This window comes from Dromiciops gliroides, chromosome 4 (genome assembly GCF_019393635.1).
Source record: "Dromiciops gliroides isolate mDroGli1 chromosome 4, mDroGli1.pri, whole genome shotgun sequence".
Lineage (NCBI taxonomy): Eukaryota > Metazoa > Chordata > Mammalia > Microbiotheria > Microbiotheriidae > Dromiciops > Dromiciops gliroides.
Window position 1 is genome coordinate 231,220,014 of NC_057864.1, and position 21,575 is coordinate 231,241,588.

Here is a 21,575-nt window from a genome sequence, read left to right on the forward strand (position 1 = left end):
TTTCTTGTAGGTTGGGAAATTTTAATCTCCAAACCACCATACCATGCTGCTTCTCTGTCTCTGTCTCTCTCTTTGTGGGGCAAAGGGGGTTAAGTGATTTGCCCAGGGTCACACAGCTAGTAAGTACCAAGTGTCTGAGGCCAGATTTGAACTCAGTTCCTCTTGAATACAGGGCTGGCGCTTTATCCCCTGCACCACCCAGCTGCTCCCCCCGCCCCCCACCTCGCTGCTTCTCAAGAGAAGAAATGAACTTATGAAAACCAATCAGAATACCAAGAGAAAAAGCAAAGAAAAAGAAGAAGTCCAAGTTAGACATTAAAAGTGTAGGAGACAGTTGACGACCTAGCAAAGGACACTTAAGAAGGAGTGGTCAGACAGACAGAGGGCTAGAGTAGGTGTTAAGGACTTCTCCTGAAGTATAGTCAGCACTGCCTGAGGACCCAGGATCTCTGGAACTTCTCTAATTCATGAGGTCATCTCAAAGGCTGGACGGCTACATCTCAAGACCCATATTCAGTCACCTTGCATCAGAAAAAGAATCATAAAATTTCTGGGTTCCTTTCAGTTTTAGATCCTGGAGGAGGTAGGATTGGATTATGATCTGACCCTTCCCTTTGTGAGACTAGGGAGAAGAGGATTGTTTTTGCCCTTTCATTGATTCACTAAAGGCAGAGGGACAAAGCCAGTGGGGAAAGGGAGTAAACTGACTTCACTGGGGAGGGATACCAGTTGTCAAAGGAAAATATAGGTTGGCAGAGAATGCAGGAGGGAGAAGTCAAATGAAGTTAAAATCTCTCTTCTTCACACACCATTCTTTCGTTAACTCAACATTAGTTTAGCACTTAGTTATGAGCAAAGTACCTGACAGAACTTCAATAAACCATTCATTCTAGTGATATTACAGATCATAGGCTGGGCTGGGGATGAACATGAGGATGATCATAGGCTCAGTGAGGATGAACATGGCATCAAGGTCAGCTACCACACTGATGGTAAATTCAATCAGAGGACCAGAGGGTACTGATAAGGTAGAGTACCAAAGTTGGGGGGAGTTTATAGGATGTTCTAATAATGAACTTTCTGGGACATGGTGAAGTCAGCTTGCTTCTTTCTTGTTGGTTGTGCTCCCCGTACTTTGCCCATCTTTTCTGAATTCCCTCTCCTTCAGACCTTCCTCCAGTGTGGTGTTTCTCTCTCTCTGGCCGACTACTCCTTGAATTCCTCTCCCCACTCTGTTGCAGAATCCCCAAAGGCCCTCCTCATTTTCTCCTTCCCAACACTACCTTACAACAATAACGGTTATTACTTTTTATATTCTGTATACATCTTAATATATATTTTGTATTATTATTGCATAATGCCTTCTTGGTTTCATTTGGTTCTCACAATAGAAAGTCAGGAGAGACTGGGGTGGGTGGGAAGGGGAAGACCAGAGAAGGAGTGGCATCTGAGCTGGGCCTGGAAGGAAGAGAAGGACATTTTTTAGTTTAATTTTTTTTTTTAACTCTGGACTTCACATCAGATAAAATGAGCATTTCTGTAAACAAAGTAAAACAGAAGACGACTGCTCCCTACAGATGATTCCCTTGGCCCCTATTGCCTTGAAGATCAAGTATGTTACATTTCACCCTACCCCCCTGGATCCTCTAGTAAGCTTAAAAGGGATTTGGGGGGCATATAGGTTCTCTTCCAGTGGCTCCAGCCTCCACCCAGGTTGTCCTCAATGATTGAAGAGAATAGGGTCCCCTGGACCCCAATTCTACTTAACCACAAACAGATGATTAGCTTTTACAAAGGAATATTCACTTTAAAGGTATATTAACAAATATACAAACATATTCTTCTAACATGTGGGGCTTAATTCCTCCCTCTATAGAGAGGGAATTGGGTTTGTAGCTTAACTCAGTTCCTATTTAGCTACATTCCCAAGTTCCAGGTCTAAAAGCCCCCCTCAGACTAGAATCCCAGTCATCCAGGCTTCTCGGGGCTTTACCTGCTGGACTGGATGGCAACAGCATCCAATCTGGAATCCTGAATCCAAGTTCCCCTTGGCTAGAACTCCTTGTCCAGTGGGGATTACTGTCTACACCTGAAACAGAGAAGGATAAATGAAACAGAACAGAGAATCTTTAGGCCCATTTCTCAGAGCCAGAGTTAAAGTGTCAGAGGGAAGATATCACCCCTCCCAGTCTCATTCATGGTTTCTGCACTGTGTGTGATCTCTACCCTCAGGATGCAGCAGAAAAGATCGAGGCGACTGTCCCAGGCTGGCAGTTTCTAAAGATGCAGCCCGTTCTGGTTACACAGACAATGGAAGGAGGCCACTCCCCACCCACGTGATAGTGGAGGGGCATGCAAAGGCAATCTGGGAAGGCTCCAAGGCCTGTCACACACTTCTCTCTGTTTGAAACTGGCCGACCCTGGAGAAGACTCAGAGGTGTATTTTGGAACACAAATTGTCCCAAATTCAGAGCATGTAGTCTGTGGAGGCATAAGCAAAGCCCTTAGCCCTTTCCCTTGCTTCCTCAGTGCCATGCATTCAAGTCTCAAAACAGCCCATGTTGTATGATCATATAGAGATGGAAATCACGATTATCCCCAAACACAAGATTTTGCAGATTCAACAATACAAGGAACATTTCAAAGTTTTCCAAAATATTTCTGCTTCCTTAAGCCTTAGCCTTTAGGGCCTTTTTCAACCCACAAGCAAGAGGAAGAGCAAAGAAAGGGAAAGAGAGGTAAGCTTCCTGTCTCTGAAGGAAACCAGGTCCACACTGAGCTTTCCAAATGACATGGATCTCTTCCCACAGAGATTTAGGATTTGGGATCGAAAAGGTGTTGCCCCTTTCCTTCCAATGAGAAAATCTGTCCTGGGTGGAAACTCTTTCAATGACTCCCTCAGTGCTTAAGGCCATAGAACTGGGTCTGGAGGAAAAAAAAAAATCTTCCTTTCTACACAAGGGACATCCACATTCTCTTAGGCTGTGGTATCAAACTCTAATAGAAATGCTGGCCACATATTGACTTAGAAACCCCCCCCCCCAAATTAACTATGTTGTGTTGTATTTTGATTTGATTTGTTAAATATTTCCCAATTATATTTTAAATCGGGTTGGGCTGCACTCTTGTGGCCAGCAAGTGACACCTCTGGCAGAAAGTTTGTCCCTTTGTTCTAGGGGTCTCCATAAACATAGGTGATCCCCACTGAGATCCAGGAGATTTCTTCAGGGTCCTTATTCCAAAGGGTCTATTCATCCTACAGAAATCCCCCCCCCCCGCCCCCCAGATCCTTGCCACTGCAAAGGTAAATCAAATGGAATTGCAAACTCACAACTCACCCAAAAGGACAAGACAAGTAGGTTCACAGTTAGAGAAGTAGTAAAAGAATGTTAGCTGCTCCCATATGCTAAGCATGGTTATTCTCACCCTAAGAAGTTGTAGGGCATTTGGTTTTCACAAAAGGCATACAAAAAGAATAATATGGACATTTCAACTAGATGGTAACTATTTATGGATTCAGATTTCTCACATTAAACTTAGTATCAGTAAAGACTCAGTAATACAGAACATAGCAACACATCAATACTTATATAGAATTCAATAATACTAAAAGTATTGTTATTTAAAGCATCATGAATTCAACAAATGAAAAGTTTACAAAAGTACACCAAAGGAACTGACTTGTGAGGGAATACAGACTGGGGTAAAAAAAAAAAAAGACTGTACAATTAGGGCCTTTTTTTTTTTTGGCCAAATTTCTCTAGGATCTTGATGTCTAGGGTATCTAAAATCAAAAGTCCTAGGAAGAAAATCTCTCCAAAGGTCTGCAAAGGGATGAATTTTATCCTAGACAAGATCCCACATATAACACTGCCTACCCTGGCCCCCATTGCCTGAAAGTTAACATATTTTACATTTCAAATATATTCAACATGAGACTGAAAGCTAATCTGCTCGTATGTAATTATTTCTGGCCTACCTACCATCTGTTCTCTTCTGTGATTTGGGGGGATATATTTATACCTATTTATTTATTTTTATTTATTTGGTTGTCAGACATTTATTTTGTCTTCCCTATCCACACCATTAAAAAAAAAAAGAAAAAAGAATCCATGTAAAAATCTGCATGGTCAAGCAAAACAATTTCTCACATTGGCTATGTCCAAAAATGTACGTCTCATTCTGCATCTTGAGTCCATCACCTTTCTATCAAAAGATGAAAAACATTCTTCCTCCTTGGGACTCTGGAACCATGGCTGGTCATCTTATTCAATGATCAGAGTTCTTACTTCCTACAAGTTGTTTGTCTTTACAAAGTGTTATTTTTATAAACTGTGCTCCTGATTCTGCTCACTTAAGTCTGTATCAGCTTATACAAATGAAGATAGAAAGGATTTAACAGGAAGAAGTAGGTTAATATGTGTATGTTGGGGGTGGGGGGCACAGGGTTCCAGGGTTGTTGCAGATTTCCCCCCTTTTCATGTGGGTAGAGGGAAGAAGAATGCCCTCATACGCTAGAAACCCTACCTAGTGTCCCGGGTTATGGGAATTTACCTGTCTCATTTTATATTTACCAAAGTCAGAGACGTCAGCCTCAGGTCTGTCCCTCTATTTCCATAAGCTCCTCTGTCTGAAGGAAATGAGCATCAGTGTAGGCTAACTATTCCTCACATGTCTCTGGGATGCTCTAGATATGAGCCTAGCTTAAGGAGTTTTCCAATAGCCTGACACTTGGTAGGTTTTGCCTGACTTGAAATTTCCCCCATCTCTACTTCTCTACTGGAGAAGGTAAAATTGAGGACTTCATTTCCACATGGGACCAAGGAGCTCAGATGCACAGGAGAAAGAAGACTGGGGACTCCTATTTGCGCTGTGGCAAGACCTCTACAATTTACATAGGTTCTGATATAAAAAAGTAAACGAGTTTCTCTCTCTCTCTCTCTGGGAACAAAATGATTCACACAATTTCCCTTTTCATTTTACTGATCTCTGTTTTTTAAAGTATGTTCAAGGCAGTAAAAGGAGTCACCCTTCATTCTGTTTGGGAATCAGCTCTATTAGAAACACAGACTATTTGATTTATTGATCAGTGGCTAGGAGACTTGATGACTGTCATGGATTCCCCCTCAGAGACCAATTTATAAGGAACATCTGACTTTTGGAGAATTCTAAGCAGTTGTCTATTAACTATACATCTTGGGGGTTGGGTGGACCAGGGGGCAGAATGGGTGGAGATCTACTTGGAGGCAATGGCAATAGTTTTGGTAGGTGATGCTAAGAATCTGTTCTATTGGCGGTGGGCAGAAAGAAAGACTAGTCCAAAGTGGGTAGTGAAGCTATTGCAGAGGTTTGAGGTTACCCACCCTAACCTCTCTCCTGAAATCCAGTGCCGCATGATTGGCTGGACATCTCCACCTGGATATGCATGTCTCCTAGGCATCTAGAACAGAAGTTTTCTTATGGGTGATGTTATCTTCTCTGCCACAAACCTGCCCTTCTTCTGACCTATTTGTAAGATGAGGGAACCACCACTGGTTGGCCATTCTTGTCCATTGTAATGATTGGAATAACGCCACCTGCTGGATACTTACTGTAGAGGAGTTCTGCCCATGAAGGGAAGGTCTTTGAGGGCAAGACCAGGAGTCAGGAAGTGACGCGAGCTAGTGGAGGAGGAAGGAAGAGACTGGCGCTCAGTCTCGCTCTCTTTCCTTTGGACGCTGGCGGAGAAGGGAGCTAGAAATGTGCTCTCCCTTTAATAGATAGGAATCTAGGCCTTTCTCTCTCTCTTTACCAAATTCTTATTCTCCTTAATAAATGCTTAAAAGTCTAACTCTTGCTAAAGTTTATAATTTATTGGCGACCACTCATTAGATATTTTAGACAGACAAGCTAGAATTTTAACCCTTAACACCATCAAGACAGGAGACTAAATACAGGGGTTGGTGTGAGTAAACCTGGCAGGGATTTCAGAGGCCATACCATGCAACCCTTTCATTTTGGATGAAGGAAGGTGTGAGGCTTTGAAAATTCCAAAAAGGATCAAGGCCTGAGTAATGCTGATTTCTGTTAACCACAGAAAGGTGTGATTATAAGACTTAGTGGTCCCTGAAGAAGAAAACTGAGGGCCCAGGAGGTGAATAAGTTGCCCAAAGTCAGTAAATAGCAGTCAGAATGAGGGTCAAGGTTACCTGACTTTCAACCCATGGCCGTTTTATAATGGCTAGGGCAGGGGGGGGGGGGCCCTGCGGGCAGCGGCTAGGTGGCGCAGTGGATAAAGCACCGGCCCTGGATTCAGGAGTTCCTGAGTTCAAATCCGGCCTCAGACACTTGACACTTACTGGCTGTGTGACCCTGGGCAAGTCACTTAACCCCTATTGCCCCACAAAAAAAAAAAAAAATTTACTCAATATAAGGGCTAGGGCAAAGCTTCTTAAACCGTGGGCTGGGACCCCATATGGCGTCAGATAATAACTGATTGCGGGGGTCAAGAAAAATTTGGCAGTAAACGTTTGATTTGTATATCTATTTTACATACCTATATACCCAGGGTCTCATAAAAATTTCTCAGGTGAAAAGGGGTCGTGAGTGGAAAAGTTTAAGAAACCCTGGACTAGAGTGCTATCCTTGTCTTAGAATCCCACCTGAGATGACCCTGAGAAAGTCATTTAATCATTTGGAGGCTGTTCCCCCAATGGCACCCTTTCAGGGTTGTCCTGGTGACAAAGTAAGCCTGAAAATGTACATAAGGTGCACTTTGCAAATCTTTTTTTTTTTAAATCATAAAAGTATTTATTATTTTCCAGTTACACGTAAGATAGTTTTCAACATTTGTTTTTATAAGATTTTTGGTTCCAAATTTTTCTTCCTGCTTCCCTTCCTTCCAGCTCCCCAAGACATAAAGTAATCTGATATAGGTTATATATGTACAATCACGTTAAACATATTTCTGCATTGGTCACGTTGTGAAAGAAGAATCGGAACAAAAGGGAAAAACCTCAAAAAACAAAACAAAAACGAAAGTAGAAACAGTATATGGTTCGATCTTCATTCAGAATCTACAGTTGTTTTTTCTGGATGTGGAGAACATTTTCCATCATGAGTTCTTTTGAATTGTCCTAGGATCATTGCACTGCTGAGAAAAGCTAATTCTATCACAGTTGTTGTTGCTGTTACTGTGTACAATGTTCTCCTGGTTCTTTTCACTTCACTCAGCATCTGTTCATGTAAGTCTTTCCAGGTTTTTCTGAAATCCACCTGCTCATTATTTCTTATAATGCAATAGTATTGTTACATTCATATACCACATCTTGTTCCAGCCATTCCCCAATTAGTGGGCATCCCCATCCCCATAATTTCCAATTCTTTGCCACCACAAAAAGGGCTGTACATGTGGGTCCTTTTCCCTTTTTTAATGATCTCTTGGGATACAGACCTAGTAGTGAGATTTCTGGGTCAAAGGGGATGCACAGTTGTACAGCCCTTTGGGCAGAATTCCAAATTGTTCTCCAGAACTGGATCAGTGCACAACTCCACCAACAATGCATTAGTGTTCCAGTTTTCCCACATCTGCTCCAACAATCCTCATTTTCCTTTTTTGTCATATTAGCCAATCTGATAGGTGTGAGGTGGTACCTCAGAGTTGTTTTAATTTGCATTTTTCTAATCAACAGTGATATCAAGAACATTTTTTTATATGACTATAGATAGCTTTAATTTCTTCATCTGAAGAAATCAAACTGCCTTTGACCATTTCTCAATTGGGGAATGACTTATATTCTTATAAATTTGATTCAGTTCTCTACATATTTGAGAGATGAGGCCTTTATCAGAAACACTGGCGATAAAAATTGTTTTCCCGGCTTTCTGCTTTCCTTCTGATCTTGGTTGCATTGGTTTTGTTTGTGGAAAACCTTTTTAATCTAATGTAATCAAACGATCCATTTTGCATTTCATAATGTTCTCTGTATGGGATAGGTGGACTTGAGTCAGTTCAGATTCTGAGGATGGGGTCTGGAAAGTACTGAGCCCCCAGTCCCTGTTATAGTCAGATTATTCTGTTCATGTTTTATTCCATTGCTAACAACAGAAATCATGTATTTTGCCTTACTGAACCTGATATACCCTGGTACCCCTTTCCCCTCCCCTTGCCTACATTCCAAACCCCAGTCCTTGTTATGGGTTAGTTATGCTGTTGCTACCAGGCAGGAGAAGATGTCTCTTGCTAGTTCGGACCCCACCCAGATACTACCTCTCCCTTTTTGCATTCCTAAGTCCTAACTCCGTTCCCCCCCCCCCCTGCCCAGTTCCTGGTACCATCACTCCTTTCTCCCCCTTGCCCCTCTTTACCCGGGTGGAGTGGTTTGGAGAGGTTTCACCCCTCCCGTGGTTTCACCTTTTCCCCCCTCCCCCTTGGAACATATACCCACACCCTGATCACGAGCTGAACACGCATCCTGGGTGAGACAGGATTGGATGTTAGATTGTGAGCTCACCCTGTGCACGAGGGGACCCCCCCCTCAAAACTTCCATAAAAACCCAACTCATGAGCCCATCTCTTGATGATCCTCATCTCTTGCATGGGGTTGCCCATTCTCGTGAGAATGTAATAAATCTGCCTCTGCTTGACTTGGTGGTCTCCTCGAATTATTTGGGTAAACTGAGGCAACTTTGTCCCAAACATTCTCTATCTCGTGTTTGGTCATCAATTCTTCCCCATTTCATAGATCTGACAGCTAAACTATTCCTTCCTTTTCTAATTTGCCTATGGTATCATCCTTTATGTCTAAATCATGTACCCATTTTGACCTTATTTTGTTATAGGGTGTAAGATGTTGGCCTATGCCTAGTTTCTGCCATACCATTTTCCAGTTTTCCCAGCAGTTTTTGTCAAATAGTGAGCTCTTATCCCAGAAGCTGGAGTCTTTGGGTTTACCAAACAGTAGATTACCATAGTCATTTACTACTGTGTCTCCTGTGACTAACCTATTCCACTGATCCACGACTCTATTTCTTAGCCAGTACCAAATAGTTTTGATGATTGCCCTTTTATTTTTAGGTTTGGTAGGGCTAGGCCACCTTTTTTCTTTCTTAATTTTTCTTCCCATTAATTCCCTTGATATTCTTGACCTTTTGTTCTTCCAGATGAATTTCGTTATTATTTCTTCTAGCTCTATAAAACAATTTTTTGGCAGCTCGATTGGTATGGCTTTGAATAAGTTAAAATTAAGTTAGGTAGTGGGGTCGTGCAGATGGTCGTCTTGTGTCTGAGGCCAGGTTTTGGCTGGGATCGCCCTGGGTCCAGGGTGGATGCTTTGTCCACTTGTCACCTAGCTGCCCCTTGATGACATCTTTTCTTTAGGGTTAAATTGAGGGGTGAGGGGAATGCACTGGGGGAGGGGGAAGGGCAGAGGTGAAATCCTACATGAAAGAAACAGGAAAAGGCTCAAAGACCTTAAACTCATCAGAGTTGGCTCAAGGAGGGATTAACACACACACACACACACACACACACACACACCCAACTGGGTGGAGTAATCTATTTCATCAGGGCAGTAAACGAGCCTAACACTCATCAGAATTGGCTCAAAGAGGGAATAACATACACACTCAACTGGGTGAAGTAATCTCTCTAACCCTGCAGGAAAATAGGAGGGGAAGGGGATAGAGACGGGCAAAAGATGGAAGGGCAGATTGGGGGAGGGGACAGACAGAAGCAAATCCCTTTTCAAGAGGGATAGGATGAAAGAAGATGGATAATAGAATAAATATCATGGGGAAGGGAATAGCATGGGAGGGAAACAGTTAACAAACAATAGTAATCATGAAAAAGAGAAAAGGGGGGGAAATTGTACAAAAAATATTGATAGCAACTCTTTGTGGTGGCTTAAGAATTGACAATCAAGGAAATGTCCATCATTGAGGAATGACGGAAGAAGCTGTGGTATATGATTGTGGTGGAATGGTCTTGTGCTACAGGAAATGACAAACAGGATGATCCCCCGGAAAAACCTGGAAAGACTAATGAACAACGATGTATAGTGAAATGGGCAGAGCTGGGAGGACATTGTGCATAGTGACAGCAGTATTGTTCAATGAGCAATTGTGAAGGACTTAACTACTCTCACCAATGCAATGATCCAAGACAATCCCAAGGAACTAATGAGGAAGCTTACTATGCACCCCCATAGAAAGAACTGATAAAAAGAGCACTTGTGGATTGTACATATATAACCTGGTTGCTGTCTTGTGGAGGGGGGAGGAAAGGGAGGGAGGGAGAAAAATTTGGAACTTTAATCTTATGAAAATGAACGTTGAAAACTACCCTGGGGCAGCTAGGTGGCATAGTGGATAGAGCACCGGCCCTGGAGTCAGGAGTACCTGAGTTCAAATCTGGCCTCAGACACTTAACACTTACTAGCTGTGTGACCCTGGGCAAGTCACTTAACCCCAATTGCCTCACTAAAAAAAAAAAAAAAAAGTGAAAACTACCCTTACATGAAACTGGAAAAAATAATTGTTATTTGTATTATATTAGCCTGGCCTACCCATGAGCGCTTGATAGATCTGATTTTATTTATTTGTGTGAAGCGTTTTGTAATTGTGTTCATGTCATTCCTGGGTTTGTCTTGGCAGGTAGACTCCCCAATAGTTCATATCGTCTAGTTATTTTAAAAGGAATTCCTTTCTATCTCTTGCTGTTGGTCATATATAGAAATGCTGATGATTCGTGTGGGTTTATTTTATCTCCTGCAAGCTCGCGAAAGTTGTTCGTTGTTGCAAGTAGTTTTTCAGTTGATTCCCTTAAGCATACCATCACAATCACCTGCGGAGCGTGAGAGCTTTGTTTCCTCGTTGCCTATTCTAATTCCTTCAATTTCTCCTCTTATTTCTAGTGCAATATTGAAAAAGTGGTGCTAATGGACGCCCTTCTTTCACCCCCGATCTTATTAGGAACACGCTTCTAACTTCTCCCCATGCTTGCTGACGGCTTTAGCTAGCCACTGCTTGTCATTTTAAAGAAAGCTCCCTCTGTTCCCATGCTCTCTTGTGTTTCTAATGGGAACGGGCGCTGTATTTGACCAAAAGCTCCCTTTGCATCTATCGAGAAAAATCACAGTGACTTAGGGGTTAGCTTTGTAATCGATGTTAAGTCAAGCGTTTATCTTCTGAAGGCCAAAGACGCAAGTGGGTAACGAACATAACAACTCTGCACTTGCATGGTGGTGGCCTATCACCTCTCCCCGAACCCAGGCCAGCGGCCGCATCTTTTCTGCCTAGCATTTGCTGATCCGTTTTTACCCTTGTGGCTTCTCGTTCTGCTGGTAGTGGAACTCGGCCGAACAGATTCCGAGACCTAAAGCTAAGGCTAAAGAAAGCCAACTCCTCCAAACCCACGAGCCGGGCAGTTTTAACTCACCCCTTCCCGAGGCGGGAATGCAAACCCCAGCAGAACACATAGGGAAACGAGCGACAGCTACTTTAAGTGGAAAAAGGTGGGCGGCCCTGAAAAGGGCCTTTGGGGAGCAGGCGCAGAGAATGCACCGCAGAGAAAGGCGCGCTTAGCCGCCAAAGCCGTACAGAGTGCGGCCCTGGCGCTTGAGAGCGTAGACCACGTCCATAGCAGTGACGGTCTTCCTCTTGGCGTGCTCCGTGTAAGTGACGGCGTCACGGATCACGTTCTCCAGGAACACCTTCAGCACCCCCCGGGTCTCCTCGTAGATCAGCCCCGAAATACGCTTCACACCCCCTCGTCGAGCCAGACGGCGGATAGCAGGCTTAGTGATGCCCTGGATGTTATCCCGCAGCACCTTCCTATGCGCTTGGCACCCCCTTTCCCCAGCCCTTTGCCTCCTTTGCCACGGCCCTGACATCACTAAGATTAGTTTCTCAAGCAGCGTAACACAAATGGGTCGAGCCGCCGCCTTCGAGACCTTTTATATATAAGGCGCTGGCGGACCTCTTTGAAAACCTCGAGGCGGGGGGGGGGGGGGGGGGGAAGGGCGGGGGGGAGAGGAGGGTGGCGGGAAACTAACTCTGAGGCTCCGCCTCTCCCTGGGCTCAGATCCCTTCTCATAGGACGGGAAAGAGGAGAGAGACAATCCCGAACAGCGAGCGCGCCCCTTTTCTCAATTGTCTTTTATTTAATTGGAAATTACGATTCGTTTCAGGAAAAGAATCTTAACTCCTCGCTTTCATTCTATTATGTTACGGAGGGATGGATGGAAAGTTACTCAGCAACGCTATGGTGGCAATATTTATTCCTTTTGATTTTTTGGTTGCCTATGCGCTGAGTTATCATTATTGAAAGTGGCAAAAAAATGTAAAAAAAAAAAAAGGGCAGTAAATCTAATGATTAGGGGTTTGCACTAATAAAATAAGCCTGACGTTTAAAGTCCTCTCTTCCATTATTAAGGATCCCCGTACAACACCTTCCCTCAAGAGTCCCAAGCTCCAAATTTACTTTTTCTATTTATTCCTTTCCCCTACTTACCTCCACTTCACTTCAGACCCAATCCTCACGGAAACCATTCCTGCGAATTGTTGATGTTGATTTTAATCAAACCAGTTCGTCATTTGGGTAGTCCTGCCCCCTCTTCAATTTAAACACCATAGTACAAGTGTTTTTAATCTCCAGTCATTGGAATATGTGGTGGGGATTTGTTGGGGTCAGGTTGCCTTAGGTGCCATTTACACTTGACCTGGGGGTCCTTGACCATTTTTTTTTAAAGACCTTTGACAACTGCATTTCCACATATTTTACTTTATACACTTGAAAACCTTTTTTTCTGAGGAGTACATAAACTTCACCAGACTGCTATAATGACAGAAACATTTAAGGACACTGGCTGCAGCCCCAGCCCTCCCCCCCCCCAACAGGCAATCTACCAAATTGTTGTTTAGTCGTTTTTTCAGTCGTGTCCAACTCTTCGGGACCCCTTTTGAGGTTTTCTTGACAGATACTGGAGTGGTTTGCCATTTCCTTCTCCCCTTCATTTTTTACAGATGACTTGTCTAGGGACACAGCCAATAAGCATCTGAGGGTGGAATTTGAACTCAGGTCTTCCTGACTTCGGGCCTGGCACTCTATTCACCTAGTAGCAGGTAACCACAACCACTCTTCTTTTCCATATTTCACAGGTAAAATGAAAGCATCCGAGTCAACAAATCGTTTATTAAGTGCTTACTGTGCCAGGCATAGTGCTTATCTCTGAGATTACAAAGTAGAGCAAAAAGTGGGTCCTTGCCCTCAAGGAGCTTGCCCACCCCCAATCGGGTAACACAATATACAAACAGCTGAAAAATGGGGGTGGGATGGGAAGCCAGAGGCCAACGATGAGGGGTGGGTGAGGAGATACCCAGCTCAAGGTAAGACAGAGAAATTCAGGAAGATTGAAGTAGGGTGGAAAATGAAGAGATGGCTTGACTGGGGTATCTCCTAAAATGGAGGTTCTGAGAGGAGCACTGAACCCTCCAAACCTAGAAGGGTCAGAGGGTAATGATGAGGTGTGAGTTGTGGGGCTGAAGTGATTGCCACCCAAGTCTCCTGTAAGTAATTCTGAACCTTAGGGAGATTAAGAACAACAACAACAACAACAACAACAACGGTTATCACTAGGAGAAAGACTAGGGGTTGGCACATTCAGGGTCAAGAATACGAATTAGATGGTGCAGTGGATAGAGCACTGGGTCAGGAGTCAAGAAGATCTGAGTTCAAATGTAGCTTCATATATTCAGCAGGTGTGATCCTGGGCAAGTCTTTTGACCTCTGTCTGCCCTTTTCCTTAACTGATAGGTTGTTATGAGGATTACATGAGACAATGTAGAGTGCCTGGCATATAGTAGTAGGTTCCTAAGCTTATTTCCATCCTTCCTCAGATACCCTGTGAAAATAACTGCTGCCTGTCTCAATTTCCTGACCTGAAAAAGAGGATCATATTGGCTTAATACCAACCTCAGTGATCCTGGGCAAGTCATTTTTTCCTCTTTGTGACTTGAAGAGATTGCCTGAACTAGATGATTTCAAACTGGAAATTGGGTGTAGGTCTGGGTGGAGAGAGGGAAGACAAAAGCAAAATCAGATAACTCATGTTAATTTGCTGTGAAGGCAGAAATGGAGGAACAGGCACATACCAAAGAAACCATATTTTGCAGTAGCAGTAGCAGTAGCAGTAGCAGTAGCAGCAGCAGCAGCAGCAGCAGCAGCAGCAACAACAACAACAACAACAAAACACCTTTCCTTTTAGGTGTCAGTTTCTTAAGAGGAATCCTTAAGTGAATTCTGAGAGTCCGTAATTCATTTATTGTGGCTGCAGTTTCCCCAGAAGAATCTAAGTTGGGGTGGGGGTGGGGGGAAGGTATGGACTGTTTTTGCTTTTGCATCTGTATCCCAGTCTCCTAGTACTGGGCCTAGGGCATAGTAGTTGCTTGAAAGACTTGTTGGATTTTATGGGGGGCACGGCTGTTTCCCCAAACCTCAGAGCCCCCTTTGACTTCCACCTCCCTTACTCATTATATCCAATCAGGGTGCCTAGTCCTATAGATTCCATGTCTGTGATTCCCTGGTGTGCCCCAAAATTTCCACTCACTGTCAACACAACAGTTGGTTTGCTGTAAGAAATGGACTAACAGCAGCTAGGTGGCGCAGTGGATAGAGCACTGGCCCTGGATTCAGGAGTACCTGAGTTCAAATCCGGCCTCAGACACTTAACACTTACTAGCTGTGTGACCTTGGGCAAGTCACTTAACCCCAATTGCCTCACTAAAAAAAGAAAAAAAAAACGAAAAAAAAAAAAAAAAAAGAATGGACTAAACAGGTCTCCCTGACTGCTGTCATTCCCCTCTCCAAACCAGGTCTTGTTTTACGGTGATGTCTGAGTAATTTTCCCAATAAATATTTGTAGGATATGGATTTGGATTGGGTTGCATTGCACCTTTGTGAAGTCACCCTTCCTAGCCTCCCTCCCTCCCTCCCTCCCTCCTTTCCTCCTTCCTTCCCTCCTTCCCTCCCTTCCCCTTCCTTCCTTTCTTCCTTCCATAATAGAATAAAATACAGGTTTTCTTCAGTGGCTCCCCATTTGCCTATAGGATGAAGATATTCAAGGTCCTTCACCAATCTGACTCCAAGCTCACTTTCCAGCCTTGACTCACAGAGCTCCAGTCCGATGCATGCTAAGCCCGCTACAATTTGGATTGCTTTTCTTCTGGTACCTGCAGTCTCCTTCCTATTCGATTTAAGGGGGGCAGCTAGGTTTGCAGTAGATAGATCACTGGCCCTGAAGTAGGGAAGACCTGAGTTCCTACCTCAGACACTTACGAGTTGTGTGACAGACAGCCCCCCCCTCTCCCCCTCCCCCCCCCCCCCCGCCAAGTCGCTTAACCACCCAATTGCCATAAAGACATCTAGGGCCATCTCCAGTCGCCCTGATTATGTATCTCGCCACTGGACCCAGATGGCTCATGTCATGGTGCTCTTCGCGAACGAAGGAGAAACAAGTAGACTGTAAACTCCGGAAGGCAGAGGCGCTTGGTTAATCTCTCCACCCTATCCCCGGAGTGAGTGTTTCTGGACTGTACCTGGCACTTGATGAGCACTGGGGAAAAGTTGGAGTTGAAAAGAAGTGAAATGAACTGTAGAGCCCCCGCCCCCAATCCCAATCCTGGATGTTCTCCATCGTCTGACTGTTCGAAATCTCAGGATTAGACTTTAGTAACCCCGAATAGTGGCCCCCAACCCCGATCGACTTCCGAAGTGTGGGTCCCAGACAGACAATTCTCATCACAGTGGCCATTCCCATGGATGCCTATGCAGGGATCCACCAGAGAGCCTGTGTTACTCTCCCTCACGGAGAAATGGGATTTCGGTGCAAAGGGGGCGAGAAATTATTTCGGTTTTGTACGGACGAGAAGCCAAGGGTGTGCAGAAGCGTTTCCCAGGAGAAAAGTGTCCCAGGGGCGAAGCGGTAAATTTCTAATTTAAAGGAAACACGGGGAGTTGCCTCAATTTGACCTGAGTTTGCGGGTAGTTGGGGGGCTTGGGAAAGGCTGGGAGTCTAGGATTTGAGGTTACCCGAAGAAAATGCACGGTCGTAGACCCAAAGGCTTTTCCCTTAAGTTCTGGTAGGAAAGTGGGGGACTGCGCGCTGGGGGGTGTTGTATTTCCCCCCCTTTTTTAGGGGCAAGAAACACAACCGCGAAGGAGAGCAGAATGGCTGTAGGTGACTGAGAAGGCGGGCCGCGCAGGCCACAGCGAACCAATCACAGCTCTGCTCCCTTCTCTCTCTATATATATATGCCCCGGCCAGGTTGGCCCAACTGTGGCGACTGTGTGCTGTCGTATTTTTGTTTACTTCGCCTACGCCTTTCGTTTCTCTCGCTCGCTCTCTTTCTTTGCGGTTCTCGTAGAGCCCGGTGTGGAAAGGATGTCTGAGACCGCTCACTGCTCCGCCGGCTGCACCGCGCCTGCGCCCGCGGAAAAAGACGCCGGGTGAAAAAGAAGGCTGCGAAGAAGGCAGCCCGGCGCTGGAGCAGCTCGGCGCAAGGCTGCTGGGCCGCCATCTCGGAGCTGATCACCAAGGCCGTGGAAGCCTCAAAGAGCGCAGCGGCGTGTCTCTGGCCGCTCTTAAGAAGGCGCTGGGCCGCTGCGGCTACGACGTGGAGAAGAACAACAGCCGTATCAAAGCTGGGTTAAAGAGCCTAGGAGCAAGGGCACCTTGGTGCAGGACCAAAGGCACCGGTGCGTCAGGTTCCCTTCAAGCTCAACAAGAAAGCTCCGGCCCCGAGGGCAAGAGCAAGGCAAGAAGGCTGCGTCGGTGAAAGCCAAGAAGCCGAGCGCTGCAGCCAAGAAGCCCAAGAAGGCTTCGGGGGCAGCGGCCAGCAAGAAGAGCGTGAAGAAGACGCCCAAGAAAGTGGAAGAAAAGCCGGTGGCGGTGGGAGCCAAGAAGGCGGCCAAGAGCCCGAAGAAACCCAAGGCTGCCAAGGCCAAGAAGGTGGCTAAAAGCCCCGCTAAAGCTAAAATGACCAAGCCTAAGGCAGACCAAACCTAAAGGCAGCTAAGCCCAAGAAAGCGGCGCCCAAGAAGTGAAGGAATTGAATCCCCACCGTGCGTCCTCCCCCCCTCCCCCGCCCGATTTATATGCAAACTCAAAAAGGCTCTTTTCAGAGCCACCCCACAGATCTCTCAAGAGAGGCTGAACACGGATGCGCACACAGGGTTGTTGTTGTTTTTTTCTCGTGGTGGAGGAGGCAATTTTTCCGGATCCCCTGTGGTGGGCGGGGAGGCCTTGGGAGTGTGACGTCTGGCGAGGGCGGGGCAAGCCTAGCCTTGACAACGCCCCTCCTCCCCCACCATATGCCCCTCCCAACCACGTAGTGCGGGGGGGGGGGGGGGGAGGAAAGGAAGGAAGGATATGGGCACCAGAAAAAAGGGACAGGGGAAGTGGTCTTTTTTCAGTTGGTGAGTGGCTGGAGTTGAAAACCAAGCAGGTGCACGGTTTTCTACTCGCTACGCACGGTGCTGGCTCCAAAAGGGGACCCAGTGTGTACGTGAAAATACAGTCTGCTCTTTACGAAACAGTGGGTGGCTCTGAAAAGAGCCTTTGGTTGTTTAGTTTTTAGAGTTCAAGCCCTCTCCCCCACGGATGCGGCGAGCCAACTGGATATCTTTCGCGATGATCGTCACGACGCTTGGCGTGTATGGCGCACAGGTTCGTGTCCTCAAACAGCCCACCAGATAGGCTTCGCTTGCCTCCTGCAGAGCCATCACTGCCGAACTCTGGAAGCGCAAGTCTGTCTTGAAGTCCTGCGCGATCTCGCGCACCAGCCGCTGGAAGGGCAGCTTACGGATCAGCAGCTCGGCTCGATTTCTGGTAACGCCGGATCTCCCGCAGCGCCACGGTGCCGGGGCGGTAGCGGTGAGGCTTCTTCACACCCCCAGTAGCCGGCGCGCTCTTACGGGCAGCCTTCGTAGCCAGCTGCTTACGAGGCGCCTTGCCACCGGTAGACTTACGAGCGGTCTGCTTCGTACGAGCCATGATAAGAGACCAGAGAGCTCCACTTCACAACAACCGAACGCCTGCGGGAAAGCCGAACCACAGTCGCCTCTATTTATATCGATGAGAACGTTCTGATTGGAACATTCAAAAACCCTGCGCCCGAATGAATTGGTAGAAAGTCAACCCTACCCGCCTTCGAAATTCCGAGCAATTTCATTGGATGACGTGATCCCGCCCCTCTCTCGTTCACTTCAGTCAACTTGCTTCTCTTTGTTCCATTCTTCCCCTTCCCTTCACGTTTCTCACCCACCCTAAGCCCGCCATCCTAACTCGGCCCTAGTACTGCGCGCACACGCTTACGTGTTGTAATCATTTTCGCAGTTTCCAACTTGGGTTTTTTTTGTTGCTGTTTTGCTGGATCACAGACTTTTTTTTTTTAAGCGCGCGCTCTTATCGGATTGGTCAGTCCGTTTGTCTCTGAATCCTCCTCCTACGTTTTAACTGCTGGCTCCTCTTTTCACATTTAGAACACTATCGACTCTATTCACGCCACCTCTACGGAACCAGTTCCACTGGCCTGAGAGACCCAGAGAGTACCTTTAACTCCAGGTCTTCTGGCAGGATGGATCGCTCTGCCTTTCCCTTCCCTCCAGTTCTCCCCGCCACCCCTCCCTCTTCCCACTGCCTTCACATTCCAAACCCCGGCTTTCTCAGCATCTATATCTATATCTATTTATATCTATATATATATCTATATATGTATATATATTCCGCATAAAACAATTAAAAAACCAAATAATTGTACTCCTACGACTCACCTTGGCTTGCAGGTGACCTGAAGTTTAAGTAAGTTTTGGATGGTTTTGCTGAGGGCGGGTGGGCGAGTGAGATGAGGTCTCACGGAGCGTGATTGATGTATTCGCTGTCTGCTGGTGTGATCTAGCTCCTAGCTTCTTAAATTGTAGGTCTGTAGAATGTAGGGGTCGCGAAAAATTTGGGAACAGAAAAGGTTATGTAAATCTATTTCATATACCTATATTACCCGGGGTAACGTAAAAATTTCTCGGCTGAAAAGAGGCCGCGAGTGGAAAAAGTTTAAGGGTCCTTGGTCCAGCTGAATTCAGGGAGCCTCACATTCGGGCCGGCCTTCTGCTTATTTACAGAGGAGCTGCTCTTTGCGTGAATGCATACACCCGGGCAAAATAACAGGTACCTTCAGATCAATTCCACGGATGTTTTAATAAGCAGGAATGAACTGTGGCCACACGTTAGTCGTGCAAAAGCCCCCCAAACCCAAAAGAAAACCCAACAACAACCCAAACAACAAAAAACCCACAAAATCCCAAACCTCACGTTTCCTGCACTTCATTCATTCATTCATTCATTCATTCATTCATTCATTCATTCATTCATTTTTCCGGTGAGGCAATCGGGGTTAAGTGACTTGCCCAGGGTCACACAGCTAGTAAGTGTTAAGTGTCTGAAGCTGGATTTGAACTCAGATCCTCCTGACTCCAGGGCCGGTGCTCTATCCACTGCGCCACCTAGCTGCCCCCTCCTGCATTTTAAGATTCCACTGGGGCGGGGGCGGGGGCGGGGGTGGGGGTGGGGGTCGGTTGTAGAAGGGAAGGAAACCCGAGGCCTACAAGCTTGTTCAAATACAAAGAAAATTAAGGAGGGAGGAAAAGAGCATTCACAGCTAGAGCAATCGGGTCAGGCTTCACGTAAACTGAGCTTCAGACTAAAAGATTCTGTGGAACGACCAGCAGATCAGCGTGAAGACCAAGAGACCAGAGGTGCAATATCAAGTAGTCTGTGTTTTAGGCGACAGGCAAAAGGAAACTGTTGAAGGTTTGAGGGCCGAGTGGCCTAATGGGCTGCCTTATGCTTTATTTCCGAAGCTGTTGGATGGATGGATGCATGGAAGGGGCTAGAACAGATGTTTGTGGACGTTCTGATTGGAACATTCAAAAACCCTGCGCCCGAATGAATTGGTAGAAAGTCAACCCTACCCGCTAGCGAGACAGCGAAGAGGGGGGACACCGGAGAACTAGGAGGACGCAAGGGAGGCCAGAAGATTAAGAGGGGAGCGGTTAAAAGAGGGGAAAAGTTTAAAGAATCTCGGTGACTGGGGTGGGGGTGGGGGGACACCGAGGAGCCAAATGGTGGCTCTCTCCGCGAAAATGGGAGACATTTGGAGAAGGCGAAAGTGGACTGGGGTTGGGAAACCAGAGTTGGGAACCTTGTCGATGGCGAACCGTTATGGACAGAGAGTTAGCAAGCTAGGAGTCCCTGGGAAAGAGACAAAGGCTGGATTGTATAGCTTTGAGTTCCCTGTATTAAGGGAGATGATGGGCATAAGACGGAGGGAGGGGGTGGGGGTGGGGGTTGGAAGGGACTTGGGGAACGTAAAGGGGGTGGGCCCCAGGGTGGGGGCAGGCCCGGGACGGCCTTAGAGACATTCGGGTTTAGAGGTCTGGCGGTAAATAATGCAGCAGCACAAGGGAAACTGAGGGCTGAGGGTCAGCCCGGTAGGAAGAGAACCAGGAGAGACCAAATGTTGCAATCGCTTCATTTGCGATTTGGCGATCCTCGTAAAGAATTTCTACTTTCTCCAGTACATTAAAAATTGGCCTGACTGAATCGGAGCTGTCGAAACGCCCCATCATTGAAAACTCCCCCTTCTCCCGACTAAACTCCTTTCTGAGAACGTGACCGTGACACCTCCCTGTCTTAGGTTATGCGGCATATCTCGGGGGGAGTTTGTTAAGTCGATGCTTGACAAGTGACTTTAGACACCACAGGAGTAGGACTCTTCTCCCCAAAGCCACGAGGTTACCAGGTCAAGAAAAAAGTGCTGGCAACCACCACCACCACCCGGGTTTTCTGGAGCGGACTCGCCGCAGCTCTTTGTTTGAAAGCGTGGGTGGCTCTGAAAAGAGCCTTTGGTTTCTGCGTGGTAGAAGAGTCACTCGTTTCCGGAGGACTGTCCGTCCGTCAGCGGTGCTGGTTTACTTGCCCTTGGCTTTGTGGTGACTTTCGGTCTTCTTGGGCAGCAGCACAGCCTGGATGTTGGGCAGGACGCCGCCCTGGGCAATGGTCACCTTGCCCAACAGCTTATTGAGTTCCTCATCGTTGCGGATGGCCAGCTGCAGGTGGCGAGGGATGATGCGCGTCTTCTTGTTGTCCCGGGCCGCATTGCCCGCCAGCTCCAGGATCTCAGCTGTCAGGTACTCCAGGACAGCAGCCAAATACACTGGTGCGCCGGCGCCCACACGCTCCGAGTAGTTACCTTTGCGGAGCAGGCGGTGCACTCGGCCCACTGGGAACTGCAGGCCAGCCCGGGAAGAACGAGACTTCGCCTTGGCACGAGCTTTGCCTCCCTGCTTTCCGCGTCCAGACATGGTGGAGAAAGAGCAAGTAAGGCAGGCAGCGACTTTCTCGGAAGGGACACGAGACAAGAAGTGAAGTTCCTTCCACTCAAGCTCGAACCTATTATCCCGTAAGGCGGTAGGCTAAATGGCGCTGTCGATTGGTTACATACGTTTTCGGCTGAACCAGCCAATTGAGAAGCAGACTTGGATC

The 21,575-nt window shown here is 46.5% G+C and overlaps 1 protein-coding gene, 1 long non-coding RNA gene and 2 pseudogenes across 2 annotated transcripts; 1 reads left to right on the plus strand and 3 right to left on the minus strand.

Annotated features, from left to right (window-relative positions):
* Positions 1–253: 253 nt before the first annotated feature.
* On the minus strand, positions 254–11,451 carry LOC122753807. The gene is made up of 3 exons (XR_006356309.1): positions 11,417–11,451; positions 1,994–2,089; positions 254–1,458 (listed from the first exon to the last, which is right to left on the minus strand). It is a non-coding gene; the product is annotated as an uncharacterized LOC122753807 (long non-coding RNA).
* Positions 11,452–11,468: 17 nt separating this feature from the next.
* LOC122753806 lies at positions 11,469–18,029 on the minus strand (annotated as a pseudogene).
* LOC122753788 lies at positions 16,419–17,365 on the plus strand (annotated as a pseudogene).
* A 2,912-nt stretch (positions 18,030–20,941) lies between the features above and the next one.
* Positions 20,942–21,453, minus strand: LOC122753798 (histone H2A type 1-like). The gene has a single exon (XM_044001495.1). The coding sequence runs from the start codon at positions 21,392–21,394 to the stop codon at positions 21,002–21,004; it is 393 nt and encodes a 130-aa protein (XP_043857430.1). The 5' UTR covers positions 21,395–21,453; the 3' UTR covers positions 20,942–21,001.
* Between the last annotated feature and the right edge of the window lie 122 nt (positions 21,454–21,575).

Bases quoted from the DNA above. Each gene is read 5' to 3' on its own strand.
- LOC122753798 (XM_044001495.1), bottom strand. From the start codon at position 21,394: ATGTCTGGACGCGGAAAGCAGGGAGGCAAAGCTCGTGCCAAGGCGAAG.